The sequence below is a fragment of the Staurois parvus genome, unplaced genomic scaffold, assembly GCF_062004578.1.
Source record: "Staurois parvus isolate SC_StPar_1 unplaced genomic scaffold, SC_StPar_1.0 ptg000436l, whole genome shotgun sequence".
Taxonomy (NCBI): domain Eukaryota; kingdom Metazoa; phylum Chordata; class Amphibia; order Anura; family Ranidae; genus Staurois; species Staurois parvus.
The window spans coordinates 5,664,586-5,685,912 of record NW_028318232.1 but is presented as its reverse complement, the minus strand read 5'-3'; the positions used below and the strand labels follow the sequence as shown (position 1 = coordinate 5,685,912).

The following is a 21,327-nucleotide window of genomic DNA, read 5'->3' as shown; positions in this document are numbered from 1 at the left end:
GCAGCCATGATTTCCTTTTTACATATTCTATTAGATTCTTTATGACTTTCAAATGATGAGAGTGTTCCTTGAGTTTTATAATGTTTTTTAATGCCTTTACTTATCCTTTATTCACTTTTTTAAAATAATTTGTGAAAAGAAAATCATGTTACATAGGGTAGTTAGCATTGCAGAGCAGTTGATAACCCAACCAGTATGAGTACTAACCGTAAGAGATTCAAGCATTGTCATATATATTGGCAAGCAGGTTTAAAATCACCTTGCAACAATTGATCTGCATAAAAAAACAACAAATCCTGTGTATCATTAAGTGTCAGGGCTCCGGGGTATGACCAGAGGTATGTGACTGACGCAGGGAAATGCAGGCTTCAGATAAGTTATAAACAATGTAATTTATTAAAGACTAACAATACAAACATAAACCCAGTGCAATACTAAAACATAACACAGTGCAAACGAACCAAACCAAACCACACAGATAACAGTACATACAATGCAAGCGTCGTCAGGCAGGCCGGGTCAATAACAATCGGGCAGGTAGGTACAGGGGGTCAGGCAGAGAATGGTCGGGGTCACAAGCCAGGGATGAAACAGGAGAAGTCAGCAGAGGTCCGGATCAGGCAGGGTCAGCAACGAATCAGACAGAGACAGAGACAGGAACAGGAACAGGGATGCAGGAACAAGATACAGGGCCCAGGAAAAACACACACCAAGGCAGAGACTGCAGGTCTGGCCATCCCTTAAATACACCTGTATAATCAACTTCAGGTGTTTGGCTGGCTGCAGGGTTGAGTCTCTGATTGCTGGGAGCACCCGCTGGCCAGCCCTGGTACTGCAGCCCACAAGGCAGGTGAGTCCCACCATTACTGGCAAGTCCATTCCTGACAGTACCCCCCCTCAAGGAGCGGTCTCAGGACGCTCCAAAAAGTCCTAGCTGGGCAAAATGTTCCACCGCCCGGGTCTGGTAACTGGCGGGATATCAAAGACTGGCACATCGGGCAGGACTCCGGGCAGCGGCACACCGGGCTGGACTCCGGGCAGCGGCACACCGGGCTGGACTCCGGGCAGCGGCACACCGGGCTGGACTCCGGGCAGCGGCACACCGGGCTGTACTCCGGGCAGCGGCACATCGGGCAGGACTCCGGGCAGAGGCACATCGAGCTGGACACCGGATCACCAGGCGGAGCAGCAGGCACCGGGCCACCAGGCAGAGCAGCGGGCACCGGGCCAGCAGGCGGAGCAGCGGGCACCGGGCCCCCAGGAGGGGCGACGGGCATCGGGCCCCCAGGAGGGGCGACATGCATCAGGCCCCCAGGAGGGGCGACGGGCATCGGACCCCCAGGCGGAGCGACAGGTATCGGGCCCCCAGGCGGGGCGGCGGGCGCCAGGCCCCCAGGCGGGGCGACAGGCATCGGGCCCCCAGGCGGGGCGACAGGCATCGGGCCCCCAGGCGGGGCGACAGGCATCGGGCCCCCAGGCAGGGCGGCAGGCGCCGGGCCCCCAGGCGGGGCGACAGGCATCGGGCCCCCAGGCGGGGCGACAGGCATCGGGCCCCCAGGCGGGGCGACAGGCATCGGGCCCCAAGGCGGGGCGACAGGCATCGGGCCCCCAGGCGGAGCGGCAGACGCCGGGCCCACAGGTGGAGCGGCGGGCACCGGGTCATCAGGCACGACAACGAGCATCGGGTCACTAGGCATCAGGTCATTTGGCTCGCCAGCGGGCACCGCGTCATCTGACAAGGCAGTGGGCACCGAGTCACCAGGCACGACAGTGGGTTCCGAGTCAACTGGCATGACCACGGGCACTGGGTCAGACGTTGGATCGTCTGGCTCGACAGCGGGCATCGGGTCACCAGGCATCAGGTCATTTGGCTCGACAGCGGGCACCGCGTCATCTGGCAAGGCAGTGGGCACTGAGTCACCAGGCACGACAGTGGGCTCTGAGTCAATTGGCACGACAGCGGGCACCGGGTCATCAGGTACCGGATCGTCTGGATCGACAGCGGGCACCAGGTCATCTGGCGTTGGATCGTCTGGCTCGACAGCGGGCACCGGGTCACCAGGCATGACAGCGGGCACTGGGTCACCAGGCATCAGGTCATTTGGCTTGCCAGCGGGCACCGAGTCACCAGGCACGACAGTGGGCTCCGAGTCAACTGGCATGACCGCGGGCACCGGGTCATCTGGCACTGGATCGTCTGGCTCGACAGCGGGCATCGGGTCACCAGGCATGACAGCGGGCACTGGTTCATCAGGCATTGGATCGTCTGGCTCGACAGCGGGCATCGGGTCACCAGGCATGACAGTGGGCACCGGGTCATCAGGTACCGGATCGTCTGGCTCGACAGCGGGCACTGGGTCATCAGGCGTGATAGGATCATCAGGCTGGATCAGTTCATCAGGCTGGGTACAGGCATCAGGCTGGGTACAGGCATCAGGCTGAAGTGCGGGTGCCGAGGCACCAGGCTGAACCACGGAAGGCAGGTTCTCAGACTGCAGGCTCACCGGTTTGGATACTGGCAGGATGGTACTGGTTGGAAAGAATTTCCGCTTTTTTCTGGTTTTAACTACTGGGGCACTGCAAGTAAATGCAGGTCTGCAAACGAATGGAGCAGCTGAGGACAGAGAAGAGCTGGAAGATGGAACAGAGGAGGGAGCAGTTGCTACAGAGGACTTCTTTACAGGGTTAAAGAAAGGATAGGTGCAGCGAGTGGTATGTGGTAGTTAGAGTATACTGGGCAGTCACTGGGGGTGCTGTCGGGGATGCAGGAAGAATGCCTTGAGTGGAGGAATGATGTTGTAAGCTGACTGAGGCTGGGTGCAACAAGTCTGACCATGTCTGCTGTATGGGTTGAACAAAGCTCAGTTTACACAAAGCCTGTCTGGTCAATGACTGCACTGCGTTTATACAATCTCTTAGTACCTGTGGTGAACATGCAGAATAACGCTCCAGAAAGTAATCCACATCATCCTCTAATAACCATACCAGGGACTCTACCTGGTCGGCACTAAATGGCGGCAAAAATTCATCCCTGCATTCGGGGGTACCAGATGAAACCAACTCAGCACAAACCTGAATCAATGGCTGCACCTCAGAGAACTCTGTGCCCTGATCTACTAGGCAATGAGCGATCTGTATACATTCTAGCAGTTCATCCCTGGGATACTCCTTCAGAGTCTGATAAGCATACTCTCTGTCATCAAACACTAGCAGAGATAAATACACAACCTCATCAAGATCCATCCTTCCCAGCAACAAGCCAAGATGGCTTCCCTGTGCAGCCACTTTTGGTCAGGATTGGCCTTGGTGTAATGTCAGGGCTCCGGGGTGTGACCAGAGGTATGTGACTGACGCAGGGAAACGCAGGCTTCAGATAAGTTATAAACAATGTAATTTATTAAAGACTAACAATACAAACATAAACGCAGTGCAATACTAAAACAAAACACAGTGCAAACGAACCAAACCAAACCACCCACAGATAACAGTACATACAATGCAAGCGTCGTCAGGCAGGCCGGGTCAATAACAATCGGGCAGGTAGGTACAGAGGGTCAGGCAGAGAATGGTCGGGGTCACAAGCCAGGGATGAAACAGGAGAAGTCAGCAGAGGTCAGGATCAGGCAGGGTCAGCAACGAATCAGACAGAGACAGGAACAGGAACAGGGATGCAGGAACAAGATACAGGGCCCAGGAAAAACACACACCAAGGCAGAGACTGCAGGTCTGGCTATCCCTTAAATACACCTGTGTAATCAACTTCAGGTGTTTGGCTGGCTGCAGGGTTGAGTCTCTGATTGCTGGGAGCACCCGCTGGCCAGCCCTGGTACTGCAGCCCACAAGGCAGGTGAGTCCCACCATTACTGGCAAGTCCATTCCTGACATGAAGTATAGAGAGAGCTGAAAAATAACAGAGAAAAAGAGGAGGCAGAAAACAAACTAAGTGATCCATCAAGTCTGGCCCATTTGATTTTTATCTATACTGTGTATATGTGTGTATATAAGTGTGTGTGTGTGTATGAGACCTTGTAACACTAACGAATCACATGACACCGGGGAGGGAAAATGGCAGTGTGGAAAATAATGGTGGCCACACAAAATATTAACACTTTGGGCCCAATTTGTAAATTTTCACTTAGGGGTGCACTCACTTTTGTTGCCAGCGGTTTAGACATTAATGGCTGTGTGTTGAGTTATTTTGAGGGGACAGCAAATTTACACTGTTATACAAGCTATACACTCACTACTTTACATTGTAGCAAAATGTCATTTCTTCAGTGTTGTCACATGAAAAGATATAATAAAATATTTACAAAAATGTGAGGGGTGTACTCACTTCTGTGAGATACTGTACATCATATTGTCAAAAGTATTGGGACGCCTGCCTTTAAATGCACATAAACTTTAATGGCATATCAGTCTTAGTCTATAGGGTTCAATATTGAGTTGGCCCATTCTTTGCAGCTATAACAAATTCCCCTCTTCTGGGAAGGTTGTGCACAAGGTCTAGGAGTGTGTCTATGGGAATGTTTGACCATTCTTCCAGAAGCGCATTTGTGAGGTCAAGCACTGATGTCGGACGACAAGGCCTGGCTCGCAGTCTCTTCCCTAATTCATCCCAAAGGTGTTCTATCGGGTTGAGGCCAGCACTTTTGCAGGCCAATGAAGTTCCTTCACCTCAAACTTGCTCATCCATGTCATGCTTTGTGTACTGGTGTGCAGTCATGTTGGAACAGGAAGGAGCCATCCCCAAACTGTTCCCACAAAGTTGGGAGCTTGAAATTGTCCAAAATGTCTTGGTATGCTGATGTCTTAAGAGTTCCCTTCACTGGAACTAAGGGGTCAAGCCCAACCCCTGAATTACAACCCCACACCATAATCCTCCCTTCACCAAACTTTAAACTTGTCACATTGGCCTGTCACTTTGTGGCTGAGTTGCTGTTGTTCCCAGTTGCTTCCGCTTTGTTATAATACCACTAACAGCTGACCATGGAATAATTAGTAGCAAGGAAATTTCACAGATGGACTTATTGCACAGGTTGCAACCTATCACGGTACCATGTTGGAATTCAATGAGCTCCTGAGAGCGACCCATTCTTTCACAAATGTTTGTAGAAGCAGTCTGCATGCCTAGGTGCTTGATTTTATACGAAAAAGGTTAGCAGCTGACTAAAGCAAACTGCACAAAAAGACGGTATATTATAAATCCAATGTAGAGTAAATCATTAACATCAATAGTGGATGCAATTAATTTCTTTATTTTGATCATAAAGATCATTGGAAAGGTTAGGCATTATAGACATGGTGAACACAGTCAATCACAAAAATAAAAACAGTGATTATAAAAACAAAAAACAAAAAAAGTCCTGCACATTCACTTAGCTGCATCAATTAAATGGTAGGAAAAACCGTTGTTTGAATAAGGAAGTGTTAATCTTCATAGATGGGAGGTTATTATGGTGTATGGGGGGTCCATTGTGATAGTATTCTGAATGTTTCAATCTTCACAGTTTCAGGTTCCTGTTGTTTTCCAATACATGCTTAGAGGCTTATTACCTCCAATTTTTTGAACATGGGTCTCAAGATCCACACTTTTCTACTTGAAAACAAAGATGACCTACATCAGGGTAATCATCATCTTTATTTGATATTTCCATCAGTAATACATGATTTTTTCTTTTTACTAATATCCATGTTATTTATTATAGATTTAGCAATAGTGCCATCCATTGAGATCATCTTGTTTTAGAAATATCGGCCGATTGAGGCTGGCTATACACAGTTCTATTCTTTCTTGTCAGCTCATATGATGATGACGAGATACAAGGAAGGTAATTAAAGATTACTATATCATTTTCCTCTTTAGAGTAATCAGGAATTATTGGATCTAAACTTGATGTGATATATATTGATACATGCATATGGTGACTCTTCCTAGATTTTAAACTCATTGCACATATTTAATCCTCCAGGATTTTCTCTATTTATTATCCTAATATCCAACATTGATGAGTATATGAGGGAAGTGCAAAGATATTTAAAATATTGGAAAACAACAGGAACCTGAAACTGTGAAGATTGAACCATTCAGAATACTATCACAATGGACCCCCCATACACCATAATAACCTCCTATCTATGAAGACTGTGTGTTCACCATGTCTATAATGCCTAACCTTTCCAATGATCTTTATGATCAAAATAAAGAAATTCATTGCATCCACTATTGATGTTAATGGTTTACTCTGCATTGGATTTATAATATACAGTCAGGTCCATAAATATTGGGACATCGACACAATTCTAACATTTTTGGCTCTATACACCACCACAATGGATTTGAAATGAAACGAACAAGATGTGCTTTAACTGCAGACTGTCAGCTTTAATTTGGGGGTATTTACATCCAAATCAGGTGAACGGTGTAGGAATTACAACAGTTTGCATATGTGCCTCCCACTTCTTAAGGGACCAAAAGTAATGGGACAGAATAATAATCATAAATCAAACTTTCACTTTTTAATACTTGGTTGCAAATCCTTTGCAGTCAATTACAGCCTGAAGTCTGGAATGCATAGACATCACCAGACGCTGGGTTTCATCCCTGGTGAGGCTCTGCCAGGCCTCTACTGCAACTGTCTTCAGTTCGGGTTTGTTCTTGGGGCATTTTCCCTTCAGTTTTGTCTTCAGCAAGTGAAATGCATGCTCAATCGGATTCAGGTCAGGTGATTGACTTGGCCATTGCATAACATTCCACTTCTTTCCCTTAAAAAACTCTTTGGTTGCTTTTGCAGTCTGCTTTGGGTCATTGTCCATCTGCACTGTGAAGCGGCGTCCAATGAGTTGTGAAGCATTTGGCTGAATATGAGCAGATAATATTGCCCGAAACACTTCAGAATTCATCCTGCTGCTTTTGTCAGCAGTCACATCATCAATAAATACAAGAAAACCAGTTCCATTGGCAGCCATACATGCTCACACCATGACACTACCACCACCATGCTTCACTGATGAGGTGGTATGCTTAGGATCATGAGAAGTTCCTTTCCTTCTCCATACTCTTCTCTTCCCATCACTCTGGTACAAGTTGATCTTGGTTTCATCTGTCCATAGGATGTTGTTCCAGAACTGTGAAGGCTTTTTTAGATGTCGTTTGGCAAACTCTAATCTGGCCTTCCTGTTTTTGAGGCTCACCAATGGTTTCCATCTTGTGGTGAAACCTCTGTATTCACTCTGGTGAAGTCTTCTCTTGATTGTTGACTTTGACACACATACACCTACCTCCTGGAGAGTGTTCTTGATCTGGCCAACTGTTGTGAAGGGTGTTTTCTTCACCAGGGAAAGAATTCTTCGGTCATCCACCAGAGTTGTTTTCCGTGGTTTTCCGGGTCTTTTGGTGTTGCTGAGCTCACCGGTGCGTTCCTTCTTTTTAAGAATGTTTCAAACAGTTGTTTTGGCCATGCCTAATGTTTTTGCTATCTCTCTGATGGGTTTGTTTTGTTTTTTCAGCCTAATGATGGCTTGCTTCACTGATAGTGACAGCTCTTTGGATCTCATCTTGAGAGTTGACAGCAACAGATTCCAAATGCAAATAGCACACTTGAAATGAACTCTGGACCTTTTATCTGCTCATTGTAATTGGGATAATGAGGGAATAACACACCCCTGGCCATGGAACAGATGAGAAGACAATTGTCCCATTACTTTTGGTCCCTTAAGAAGTGGGAGGCACATATGCAAACTGTTGTAATTCCTACACCGTTCACCTGATTTGGATGTAAATACCCTCAAATTAAAGCTGACAGTCTGCAGTTAAAACACATCTTGTTCATTTCATTTCAAATCCATTTTGGTGGTGTATAGAGCCAAAAATGTTAGAAGTGTGTCGATGTCCCAATATTTATGGACCTGACTGTACTGTCTTTTTTGCAGTTTGCTCTAGTCAGCTGCTAACCTTTTTCTTATAAGCTTAATTCGGTTTAGAATCCACACCCCATATCAGGGAGAATCGGAGAGATCTTTTTTGATGGGTGGTCACACCATTAATGAGGGCATTTTTTCCTTTTGTATATGCTTGATTTTATACACCTGTGGCCCTGGAGATGATTGAAAAACCTGAATTCACTGACTCAGAGGGGTGTCCCAATATTTCAGGCAATATAGTGTGTGTGTGTGTGTATGTGTATATATCAGGGGTGGACTGACAACTCATGGGGCCCCCGGGCAATAGGGGATCATGGGGCCCCTGTGTCCTTGCCCACACTCAAAAAAGCCTATGAAAAAGGTACCAGGGGCATCTCATGGGGCCCCCTACTGACCTCGGGCAGTGCCCGAGTTTCCAAATGGTCAGTCCGCCCCTGGTGTGTGTGTGTGTGTGTGTGTGTGTGTGTGTGTGTGCGTGTGTATATATATATATATATATATATATATATATATATATATATATATATATATATATATATATATATATATTACTCTGAAATAATACTTTCTGAGAATAGTTTTGAACTTTTCTCCTGCTAGTTTGAGGCCATGTTCCCATGTTTTTGATCTTGGCTTCATATTGAAAATACCCCCTTGAACCTAATTTCCCCTCTTGATATATTTAAAAGTTTTGATCATGTCTCCTCTTTCTTTTCTTTCTTCCAAGCTTCACATAATAATGTGGTTGTAAACCTCAGATATGAAATATGAACAAAGCATATCCCTCTATAGTGTTTGCTCATCTCAATCCAGAGCACTAAGTGTAATTTCTGTCCTCTATCAGTATGAGTTACTTCTGATGAACTTTCCTGACACCAATAGAAAAATGGTGACAAGGGGAGGGATCTTCAACAAATTGACATGTTCAGCTCTGTGCCTGTGTAAAGGGGGGGCGTGTCCTTTTCCTCCAATCAGCACTCACAACTCCCCTCACTGGTGTAACTTCAGGTCTCAGCCCCTTTCTTTGAGAGCTGAGAAATTCTGTGTAACTGTGCCTGGACTTCTATCCTATGAATATAAGTGAGGTCTCCAGAATGGGACACAGTATTCTAAATGAGTTCCAACCAAAGATCTACAGTATATAGGGAAATCAGGACCTCCTTCCTCCTTCCAGTGATCCCTCTAATGACACTCTAGAATTCTATTTGCTTTTCCCACTATCTGGCCATACCTTTTGCGCATTATGCAATCATCTGAAACAAGTACTCCCCAAATCCTTTTTTTTTCTGTAGATCTGACCAACACTGCACCCCCTATATTGTATTCAGTGGAGGGATTCTGTTTCGCTTAATGCTTTTATTTTACATTTAGAAACATTAAAGTGCAGTTTCCACTTCTTTAACCAATTTTCCAGCAAAGCAAAATCTTGTTCCATGTTACAGAAACCTCCAGGGATATCAACCCTCTTACACAACTTTGTGTCATCAGCAAAAAGACATACATTACCTAACAACCCATTAGTTGTTTCACTTACATATAGATTAAATAGAACAGGACCTAGCGCAGAGCCTTGTGGTACCCCACTAGTGACTGGTTTCTGTTCTGAATGATCCCCATTTACAACCACACTCTGGTATCTATCCTTCAGAGTCCCCTGAATCCAAGAGATCCAGTAAACAGTGAAAATCTGATGGATGGAAAATGTGTGACCCACGGGTTGCAGCTTTTGTGGAATTTAGCCATTGAGTCAGTAAGGTTTGCCATCAATTTCTCATTAAGATCCAATGTAGCCTATTTTTAATTTTTTTCAGAGAGTGTCTGCCAGCTAGGCTTTAACTTTAGGCTTTATGATTTGTTTGGCCCCCCTAAGAATGTGTAACACCAATATTGGTCTTTTTATAAGTTTGTCTGGTTTGGGGTTAAGCAATGCAACAAACCTGAAACCTGTTATAAACCTGAACCTGCAACTTGTCTTTAATGCTTTTATTAATGCATACAGTTGATTTGAAACATTTGTATTTCTGTTCTGTGTTCTTTGATGACAATATGCCCTCCCAGTTTTGGAGAGTAGCCCTCGTTTTTGGAAAATTCACTCTCTTAAAATGAAGTGTTTTTTTGTCTTTACAGTATGTGTTTGTTGTTTACTGCTTACAATAAATGATATCAAGTTATCTTATGGTTACTGCTACCCACATGTTCTTTTATATGAACATTAGCCATATGCTCTGCATGTTTTGAGATTGCCAGGCCCAGCAGGGCATCATTTCTAGTTGGGAGTTTTACAAATTATACCATCAAATTAACTTGTATAAGTTAATACATTTTTGTCATTTTTCCGTTCCAACAGTGCTATTACTCCACTCCAGTCAGTCTCAGGGTAGCACTTTTTGTAGACCATAAATCCTTAGCACAATTCCAATGCTAAATATTTACAAAGTTATTCTATTAAAAAAGCTACAACTTTTTTTATCTGTTCAACAGTTACGCAAAAGATTTGGAAACATCTATAGTTTGCAGTTCTTCAGGAAAAAGATAGTGGTGTTCAATGGATTTGAAGTGATGCAGGAAGCCCTTATAAACAGATCTGAGGATATAGCGGATCGTCCCCCATTTCCCATCAATGAGAAATTAGGATGTGAAAATGGAGCTAAAGGTAATTTCTTTAAATAAATGTAAAATAAATTTAACAATGTGGCTGACATTTAACAAAGGTAAGTGATTCACCAAGATCTGTGTAAAAATAGAAGCTGACAATAACAATAAACTCTTGCGTAAAAATAACAACAAAAAAAAAGCAACTTAGCATATGTAAGGCTGAACTCCATTCAGACACAAATTTAATGCAGTTCTGTATAAATAAATAAATACATAAATATATATTGTATCTTTAAATCCAACTAGTGTGCAAACCTGAATTTGATGTAGAATCAGCCTCTTGCAATTTCCTATTCAGAAATCCTCAGACTGGGTAAAGGAGGAGCAGGACTAAGAGTCAGTTAGGTGTTCTGCATGTAAATATACTGACAAAGAACATGCAGATAGGGGAAAATGGAATGAGCAGAACAATGACCTCATCAATCTGCTGCTGTACCTTCACTGTTCAATCAGCAAACTGAGGGGAGAGAGCTATTCCTTCTACAGTCTATAAGTGAGAGTGGTGGCATCTGGCTGGTTGCGCTGTGTAAATCAAAGAACAGGAAAGACAGAAATAAATATATTTTGAAAGATAAAGTAGTTCACTTATATGTACGTAATTCATCTGTGTATTTACCGGTGCGCTTTTAGATCAGCTTTAAAATTCACGCTTTACCTTAAAGTGGTATTTAACCCAAAAACAACCTTGCTAATTCTTAGATTTGGTGGCTGCATTTGTTTTCTTTTTAGGCTTTTGGGTTTTTTTTCACCCGATGATCCTGTTGTTTTTTGACAGAACAGGCTGTCCTGCAAATGTAGAAGTTGGAGGGTTAAGACAAACCATTTACTACTGACAGGTGATCAGCGTTTATTTATGTGACCCTTTGTCCCAAAAGCAAAAAAAAATAGTTTGCTGTAACTGCTTAAAACCTGTTAGCTGTAATTTTGCCTCAATTTTGCTAGTTTATCTAAATTATATAGTACATTTACCAGCCCCCCCCTCGAGACTAACAACATTGCTGTCCAAAGGAAATCTGGCCATATCACCAGGTGAAAACGGAGGGAAACAAACCTAAAAGAACAAAACGAATGCAGCCACTACATCTAATTATTGATAAGTTGCAACATATGACTTTTTTTGGGTTTGAATTTAATACCACTTTAATCAGTACAACAGTGCCACCCACCAGTGCCCAGCAGTGCCTCCCACCAGTGCCACCCATCAGTGCACCCCATCAGTGCTGTACAAGCAGTTGAACACATCAGTGCCCAGCAGTGCCGCCTGTTAGATGTTAGTAAAAACGTAGCAGCTACCACAATACCATAATACAGAGCATAATAAACATCACAAAACAATAGTGCAGCACTAGCATAAATTAAAATTTAGGTGCAATACAATAGTGCAATGCAATATATTTATATCAACTCATATGTGTTAGCACAAATTGAAAAAATAAAACAAAGGAATCCAAATGTGAAGTTTTAAATATATGTTTACTAGCTATGACTGATGTCAACTCGTTATATACAAGTATAGACAAGGTGATGCTTCTGATGCAGTAAAGTGGGCATTACAAAAAAAAAAAACAGCATTGAAAAGGAAACAAAAAGACAGCTAATTTTAGAATTACAAGAATTAGACATGCATAATTACTTTTGGCACGATAATGTATGTATGCTCCCAGTGTTGCCAATAATGTAATGATGAAATGGGAGAAGGAAGAAAAGTCCCTTCACTACGTAAGAAGGTTGTCCATATTGTAATACCCCACCCCCAAAAAAAAAAAAATTTTTACTTTTTTTTTTTTAAAAGAAAGTGATTTTTAGATGTTATAAATGTAGAGCATGTAAATTAACAGATAGGCAACAAAAACATTTCACTCATTTTTCCTCATCCCAGACTAAGACACAATATGAAATGAGAGACTTCATATGTTGCGATTCCACAAATGTAGTATACGTTCTGCAATGTCCTTGAAAATTGCAATATGTTGGCAGGAAAAAAAGATAATTTTCAAGAAAAATGGTGTTTACAAAACACAGTGTTATCAACACACTTTAAAGAGAAACATAACAAGAACCCAAGCTGTCTCAGATTTTGTGGCATAGACTGTATAAAACGACACTGAAGGGGTGGTGATAATGTGAAAGAAATCTCAAAAAGGGAGACACAGTGGATATATAAATTAGAAACACTTGAATCAGAATGTATGAACATTTGATATTGATCTAAATTGTTTTTAAAGAAATTATTATGATGGTATTGTCTCTAAGTGTATGGTAGTGATATAAAAGAAGATATTGAATATAGGGCTGCATATATTTTACACATTATGCATGTTATCTGTACGTTGGAGTACTTCTTTAATATATCGTAGGCTGCTGTGTAATTGACTATTTCCAATAGAGATATGTGATAAGTTACATATATTTAGAGGTTGATGAATTTTTAGAATGTTTACATTTATTTATTTATTTACTGAATAAGTGCAAGAGAATACAAACATGTCTTTAAAATTAAATTTCTGCTCTGGCTCTCAATATGTTTCTGTTTTCTGAGGAGGGGATAGGACAAAAGAGGGAGAAGCAGGGGCAGACTGACCATTTGGGAACTCGGGCAGTGCCCGAGGGCCCGGGGTCAGTAGGGGGCCCCATGAGATGCCCCTGGTACCTTTTCATAGGCTTTTTTGGGAGTGGTTTGAGTGTGGGTGAGGACACAGGGGCCCCATGATCCCCTATTGCCCTGGGGCCCCATGAGTTGTCAGTCCGCCCCTGGGGAGAAGAGAGAAGAAGAAAGCGAGAAAAAAAAGAAATGAGAAAGGGGGGGTAACTTCCGCAGCTTTCTTTCCAGAACGTAGTCTGCCACTATGTTCAAGGATGTCCAGAGTCCCTATAAAGAAATAACGGGGTCCAGATTTTAAAACATTTTTCCGTTTGCTCCCTGACATCAGCTGTCAGTTGTTCAATCAGCTGTATATCCGCAAAGTCTCCAGCCATTGTGCAATAGTAGGTGGCTGGTATACACGCCTTAGCTGCGTTAAGCACATGTTTTAGGAGAGAGTTTTTTTATAGCCCTTGATGGACATCAGCGTGGCATGGAGTAAACATGCTGCCGGGTCCCCTGTAAGAGACATACCTGTCGCTTTATGTATTGTTGTGAGCACTGCAGTCCAAAACTCCTGAAGGGTCGGGCAGGACCAGAATATGTAGAGTAGAGTACCTTCCTCCTGATTGCATCTCCAGCAAAGAGGAGATATTAGGGAATCGATTTTATGTAGGAGGTGAGGGGTTCTGTACCATTGTGACATTATTTTATAGCCATTCTCTTGGTATGTGTTAGCAATAGATACCTTATGTGCATATAGGAGTATCCTGTCTTTTTGGGGTTGGGAAAAAACTCTGTAGATCGCTCTCCCATTTCTGCAAAAAACTATGCTCACAAGGTTGTTCGTCTGAGATCAGCATGGAATAGGACAGGGCCAAAGTGTGGTGCAGGGGTGTACTATCCTGGCAAAGCTATTCTAGCAGGGTTAGTCGGCGAAGAGCTTGGATAGGGCGACGTATCGTCTGTAACCGGAAGCTCAGCTGTTTGCATCTAAGGAAATCTATCTCAGATCTGTATAAGGCCTAATTCAGACATCGATTTATTGTAGTCACCCGAAAGAGAACATGGGTCACAAGAGTTTGGAGCGGAGAGTCAGTCTCGTTGTGAGGGAATTGTGGGGTACCCTGAATCAATATCAGCGGGCTTGGAGCCAGTGACAAGCTAGAATTTTTAAATAGCTTCTGAAGTACAGAGATGGTTGTTCCTATTACGAGGGTGACCAAAAATCCTGGTGGAGTGAGATAACAGGATCTCTGCCCATGGTAGACCCTCCAGGAGAAAGTCGGTATTAGATTGTTCAAGATCTATCCAGGGTTTGTTCTTCTTTTGGGTGCACCAGTCCAAAAGTGTGGCCATATGGACCGCAATGTGGTATTTAAGTGGTTCTGGGAAGCCTATTCCGCCCCGTTGTTTTGGCAAAGACAGGGTCATTCTGTTTATCCTAGCTTTCTTCCCCTTACAGAGGTAGGAGAGAAATCTGGCCCTTAGATCTATCAAGAAGCTGGGTGGGAGTTTGACTGGTAGTGTCTGTAGCAGATATAGTAAACGTGGTAGCATCTTTAGGATGCTGTTGCATCCAGACCATGTTAAGGCCTCTTTGTCCCATCTCCGGAGGTCTGCCTTAATTTCCATAGCCGGGGGGCAAAATTAAGTTCAAAGAGCCACTCAAGTGTGCCGAGGTATTCGTCCCTAGGTAGCAAATATGTGGCTCAGACCAATTGAGTCAGGAGAGTCTTTTCACCATTGAGAGGTCAGGTTTGGAGAGCAAAATATTTATTGCCTCCGATTTAGTAAGGTTGGCCCAGAAATTGGAGAGGTTGCTATATTGGTCCAGTTTGTGAAGCAGCGCTGGCAGTGAGACCATCGGAGATATGAGAAAAAAATGTGAGGTCATTGGCAAAGGCAGCTAACTTGTGATGTCTTGATGGCGTTGAGAGGCCTGTAATGTCACCTGCAGCCCTTACAGTCCGAAGGAAGGGTTCCAAAGGAAAGAATAAACATTAGGGGAGATAAAGGGCAATCATTGCCATTGCTGATAGAGAAGGGAGTAGAAATGGCCTTGTTGACATTCACTGACGCCATGGGGTCAGAGTACAATGCTTGTATCCATTGTCTCATTTTATTACCTACGCCTATGTGAGACAGGGTCATATAGATGAAGTCCCAGCTGACCCTGTCAAAGGCTTTTTCCACATCCGCAGAGAGAAGAAGTGGAATCTGCTTGGATTTGGCTAGGTAGATGGTATTTAGTACCCACTGGGTGTTATCTTTGGCCTCCCATTCTGGAACAAATCTGGATTGATCTCTATGAATGAGAGAAGGGATATGAGATCCCTTTTTAGATCAGCATTTAAAAGGGAGATTGGGCGGTAGCTAGGGCATTGTTGGGGATCTTTTCGAACTTTGGATAATACTGTGATGTGGGCTCTCAGCGCATCTCAGGGGAGTGCTTGGCCGTCCCTAATAGAGTTGAATGCTTCCATGAATTTGTTTGCTAAAACTTCCAGGTCTTATAATAGGTAAGGTGCTTTTCCCGGTTTCATGTCTTTAATGGCTTGCTTGAATTCGGTAGTCATAATGGGTTTGTTGAGATCCTGGGCTACCTCAGTGGGCAGGGACAGTAGTTTGGAGTCTTGTATATATTTGGCTACTAGTAATATCTGCCAAGATCTATCAGGGTCAGAATCCAGGGGTGTTAAATTATACAGGTCGGCGTAGTAAGATCAGAAAAGCAACACTATCTCCGGAGAGCTGCTGGCAGAGGTGCCATCCGCTCCCTTAATGTGAGATATGTAGGTCTGAACCCTAGCCAGTATCTTCCCTGGTTTATTACCATACTTGTACAACATTCGTCTACATTTGACTAGCTGTGCCTTAACTTTGTCTGGGACATTCAGTTTCTCACGGAGCATTTTCATTTGTGAACTGGTAGCTTCAGCAACAGATTTTTTATGTATGCTCTCCAGTTTCCAAATCTGGGACAGCAGATCCTTTATATCAGGGGTGTCAAACTGGTGGCCCTCCAGCTGTTGCAAAACTACAAGTCCCATCATGCCTCTGCCTTTGGGAGTCATGCTTGTAACTGTCAGCCTTGCAATGCCTCATGGGACTTATAATTTGGCAACAGCTGGAGGGCCGCTAGTTTGACACCCCTGCTCTATATCCCTTCCTTCCGTTGCGTACCTAATTTGATCAATGTGACTCTGAGGACGCATATATGAGCATCCCAGACCATCAGAAGAGGGGAATCCACAGAAGTGTTAGTGGCGAATAATGATATTAGGTCTTGCAAAATGAGGAGCTTGCAGGAAGCGTCATGTAGGAAGGATTTGTTCACTTTCCACTGCCAGGAGCGCTTGACATGTTCCCCTATCTCCAGCACGCAGTGAGTGGTTGCATGGTCAGACAGAGTAAAAGAACCGAAGAATCAAAGCTGTGGACAGGAAGGGCAGTGCTGCTTGTTTGACAACAATATGATTGATCCGCGAGTAGGTATTATGAGTGAATAGAACGTATAGTCTCTATCTTGTATACGTACCATCCTCCAAGTGTCGTTTAAATGGTGTTCCTGGAGGGATTTTTTTGCCCTTCTCAAAGCTGAAAAAGGGAGATAAGAAGCGTCATTTGAAGTTGGTCTAGTGCTGTATTACAGTCACTGCCAATGATTAGCATGCCTTCATTAAGGCTTTGAACACGGTCAAAGGTATGATTCAAGTGTGGAAATCCAGTGCTCGTTTGGCAGGTATATACTTACTAGTGTGAATTTATGGTGATAGATTGTCCCCTTTACAATAAGCAGTCTACCCTTCTCATCTGGTATGACCTCAAGTTCCTTCCATGGAAGGCGGTTAGATAGAAGAATTGAGACCCGTTTAGACTTTGAGGTGTGTGATGTACCATGATAGGCTATCAGGTAGTGGGAGCTATAAAGTCGTGGGTTTTTATCAGAAGCAAAATGCATGTCCTGCAGGAAGACCACATGGGATTTTATATTTCAATATTTTTATTGAGAAACAAGCATATTAAAGCGTAAAACAGGATGGCAAACAATAAAAGAGAAAAAAAAGGCCCACCCGCATGGTGGAACAAGATGTAGAATCATAATCATAACACTGGTAGGTACATAAAAAGATTAGCAGACAATAGCATTACAATTCACACAAAAAGTGTCATAGCCATCAGAACATACAGGTTTCATAGATCAATAAACAAAAATTAAACCAAAATGAACCAAAAATAACAGAGAGAAAAAAAATGTTTCAACGAATAGTAGAAAAAGAGAGGAAGAGAGAGAGACGAAAAGGAAAGTACACTTAAGTGAAAGAAAGAAAAAAAAAATATATAAGGGGGGGGTGGTCAGCTGCCAGACACTCACGATACAGTAATATAATTAATCCAAGGATCCCAAGTCCTCTCAAATCTGGACACATCATCAGTGACGATACTCGTCAGTTTATCATTAACTAGTATCCAGTTGAGTTTTTGTTTCACTCTATCCAGCGGGATCAAGGATTGTTTCCAACTTCTAGCTATGGTAATGCGAGCCGCCAATATGATATATAAAACAAAATAAAATATTAAACAAGGCCACTTCCGGCGATCTACGGATATTAATTCCTGTCACTGAGTAAAGAAAATTAAATATGCGGATCCAGAACCTACTCACGACTGGACATGTCCACCAGACGTGGAACATGGTACCCTCTTGACCACAGCGTCGGAAACAGCCAGATGAAACGGAAGGATACATTATGGCTAGGCGAGCAGGAACCAAATACCATCGAAGTAGCATTTTGTAGTTAGATTCAACAAGATCAGTGTTAATCGAAATCTTCGATAGGGCATGGGCCGCAGTCCGCCAGGTATCCAAATCTAATGAACTATTTAAATCCCGTTCCCATAGAATCATAAACATCAAGATAATTTAGTTAGGGGATCAACCAAGGAAACATAAACAATGGACAAGCGACCTCGCATCATCCCACTTGCCCCACAGGAGACCTCGAGGGAAGTAAGCGCACAAGGTTCTGTGAGTAGTCTAAGTTTGCTATCAATAAAAGAGCGAAGTTGATGGTCACGAAATATCTCTCCACCAGGCTTCCCACAAAAATTCACAAAATAATGAAGAGACCGAGGGCGAACCCCATCCAAATAATCCCCAATACGTAGCAACCCCTTATTAACCCACCATTGGAACCTTGCGAAAGATAAACCTGGGGCAAACTCAGGATTACCAAACACCGGAGCCAACGAGGTATGCGGAGAAAAGAGAGGTTTACGAGCTCGCCATCTATCCCACACTGACAATGAATAGGATAGAGTAGGACACAAAATAGGAGGGCGCAATCTACTGGGAAGCCACATGAGAGTACCAATAGCATATGGATGGCACGAAAGAGCCTCAATCCCAACCCATTGGGGGACATATCCCCTGGCCGTAGTACAAGATAGTTGTGCTATTTGGGCCGCCTGAAAGTATGCAAAAAGATTAGGGAGTCCCAAACCGCCATGCCTCTTCAAAGAAAATAAGGTAGATTTGTTCAGCCTAGGGCGCTTTCCCCTCCATACAAATCTGGAGACTGCAGCCTGTAGTAAGACTAGTTCTCGTTTGGGAATCAGAATTGGTAAAGTCCTGAAATAGTATAATAATCTAGGTAGGAAGGTCATTTTAATAGAATTAATTCTACCGAACCAGGAAAGTGAAAGATCCTGCCAGGCTAGTAAGTCATTTTTAAGTCGTTTGAAAAGCGGGAGATAGTTGGCCTGGTATAGCGTCCACGTGTAATTTTAGATGGTGGACTTCACGGAGCAATTTTAATGTTATTCAGGGATATTCAATCCCTTGACATTATAAGATGTGAACTGTATGGGAGGCATTTTGAAGTTCAGCCACCAGTAGGAGGAGGAAAGCTGCGGAGGTTAGGAAGGAGACACAAAAAGAAAAAAAAAACCCAGAGGGGGGTCGGGTGGGAAGGGAGATAGGAGGATGGTGGGTGGAGGAATATAATAGAAGGGAGGGTTAAAAAGGGTAGAGGGGGTGAGAATGCTCAGACCCCTTCTAGGACAGAAAATAATACAGACACGCCAGAGGAACCCACTGTTAGGTGGAGTAGGTGTCTGTGTGGGGAGAGAGTTTGCCAATAGCAAGAGCATGAGGTGCAACCCTGAGAAATCATATATTAGCATAACAGTGACAACAAAGTGAGCCCAACAGATATAAACATTAACCATTAAACAACCTGTAATGTAGTACTAATCAGTCCAGTGGGGACTGAATAACATGGCAGGAAGGTCAATCCAGCAAACCGCACCAGACTCTTATTGGTAGCTAGTTAAGGGTTAAGATAAGACAACCCACGCTGGTGGAAAGGAAGTCCTCAGGTTCTGCCGGATCAGGAACAGGGATGTACCAAAATCTGGTGTGCAGCATTTTGAACTAGGAGAGGGTTGTTAGCGTAATCTTCCCCGCATAGACCAAACATCCCTCTTTTAAGGAAATACCTGGAAAGCATCACCATTCATCTAAGAGATGGTTAACTGTGCATTACTTTTGTAGGCATGGTAGCCATGTCTCGTCGTCTGCTGATAACTCTGCCTTCAGCAATACAGGCAACATGTTGCTGAGAGGGCCCCGCTTCCCCCCCCCCCCAGACCCATAAACGGAGGCTCAGGGGGTAGAGAGGGCAACAGGCCCAAATGTAGACTGTAAGCTCGAAAGGGCAAGGCCCTCTAACCCTCGTGTATCGTGTATTGTTTTGCTACTGTATTGTCTCATGTCTTGTCCCCCATTCTAATGTACAGCGCTGAGCAAACCCTTTGGCGCTACATAAATACTCTATAATAATAATAAATCCCCCTCTCACTGGCACATAAGACCTGTTCCAAAATAGTTAGGAAATGTTCAGTTCAGCTTGCGTTCCATGGCTCAAAGGATGAAAGTCAGCATACACCAAGGAGGGTGGCCCACATTAGAGGCCACTGCTCAACACCTGGAGCATCAACATATTGCAAATGGCATCAGAAAAAAAAAACAGTGGAAAACCGAGAGTAGAGTCAGGTGTCCATCCAGAAGCACCACATCTCAGAGATAGTTACGCCAAGTGATAATCGTGACCTGTACAAATTCTCCACCAGGTCACTTCAGAGGCAAGGGGAGCTCCCACTCCATGTGCATGGGGGAGACTGCGTGTGCAAAGTCAAGGCAGAGGGATGGCTATGGGCGGTTGTCTGGTCCAGGGACAAAGATTTAGGATTCATGCAGAGTTTGTGTTAGTCTACCCGCTGTGGTAGGTCTCTCTTGTGACCGCTCATGATGCTGGCATTGGGGTCCTGAGGCCAGTTGAGGTAGAGGCATTTGATCATCTAGAAAACACAACCAGTCTGGCACATGCAGATCCTCACAGTCCAGGAAGGTGTATAAGGCTGGTAATTGTGCAGGGGAATGCAGAGTGAAAGATTGGTCCTCCTTACGGATTGTTAAGGCAAAGGGATATTTACATTTGTATGACAGGTCTAGTGACTGTAGTCTCTGTAGAAGTTACTTCAAAGGGCATCTGTGGCATAGGGATTGGTGGCACAGGTCAGGAAGCACCAGGACCATGGTTCCATCAAAATCTATGAGCCCTCTGCACCAGGCCTGTCGGAGAACTTCCTCCTTCACCCGAAAAAAGTGGACCCAGCAGAGTATGTCTCTCAGTCATGGATTGTTGGGGTTTTGATAGCCTTGAACCCTGTGTGCCCTGTCAAGTTCCAGTGGTTCTGTTGGCGATTTGCCCAACATTGTATTCAATATCGCCTGTACCGTTGTTTGTAAGTCAGGGCCCGTGGTCGCCTCTAGGATGCCTCGGAGTCAGAGATTCTACAGCTGTCATTTTCCAAGTTCTCTAGCCGCAACTGAAGCAGGGAAAAGCTCTGCTGGGATGTGGTGTGGGCCTTCTCAAGCCTGGCGACACAGTGTAGGGTGTCTTGGGAAGAGGATTCCAGAGCGGACACTTCACGCTGTTAAGGTTACATTGCGTTGCAGCCAATTCACCCTGTAGTGCAGCTGGTATGGTATCCACCATAGCTTGCAAGTCTGCCGTGGTAGGTAAGGTCTGTAATACCGCAGACAGATCCATGGCCGACACGTGCGAACTGTGAGCCTGGGTGTCTGCTAGCCCTGACTG

At 44.1% G+C, this 21,327-nt stretch overlaps 1 protein-coding gene across 1 annotated transcript in view; it reads left to right on the top strand.

Annotated features, from left to right (window-relative positions):
* Positions 1 to 21,327, top strand: part of LOC149454184 (cytochrome P450 2D15-like) — a 160,187-nt gene that overhangs the window by 28,461 nt on the left and 110,399 nt on the right. The window contains exon 2 of the mRNA XM_089687706.1: positions 10,405 to 10,576. Coding sequence (XP_089543832.1) covers positions 10,405 to 10,576 — 172 coding nt within the window. The remainder of the gene's footprint in view (positions 1 to 10,404; positions 10,577 to 21,327) is intronic.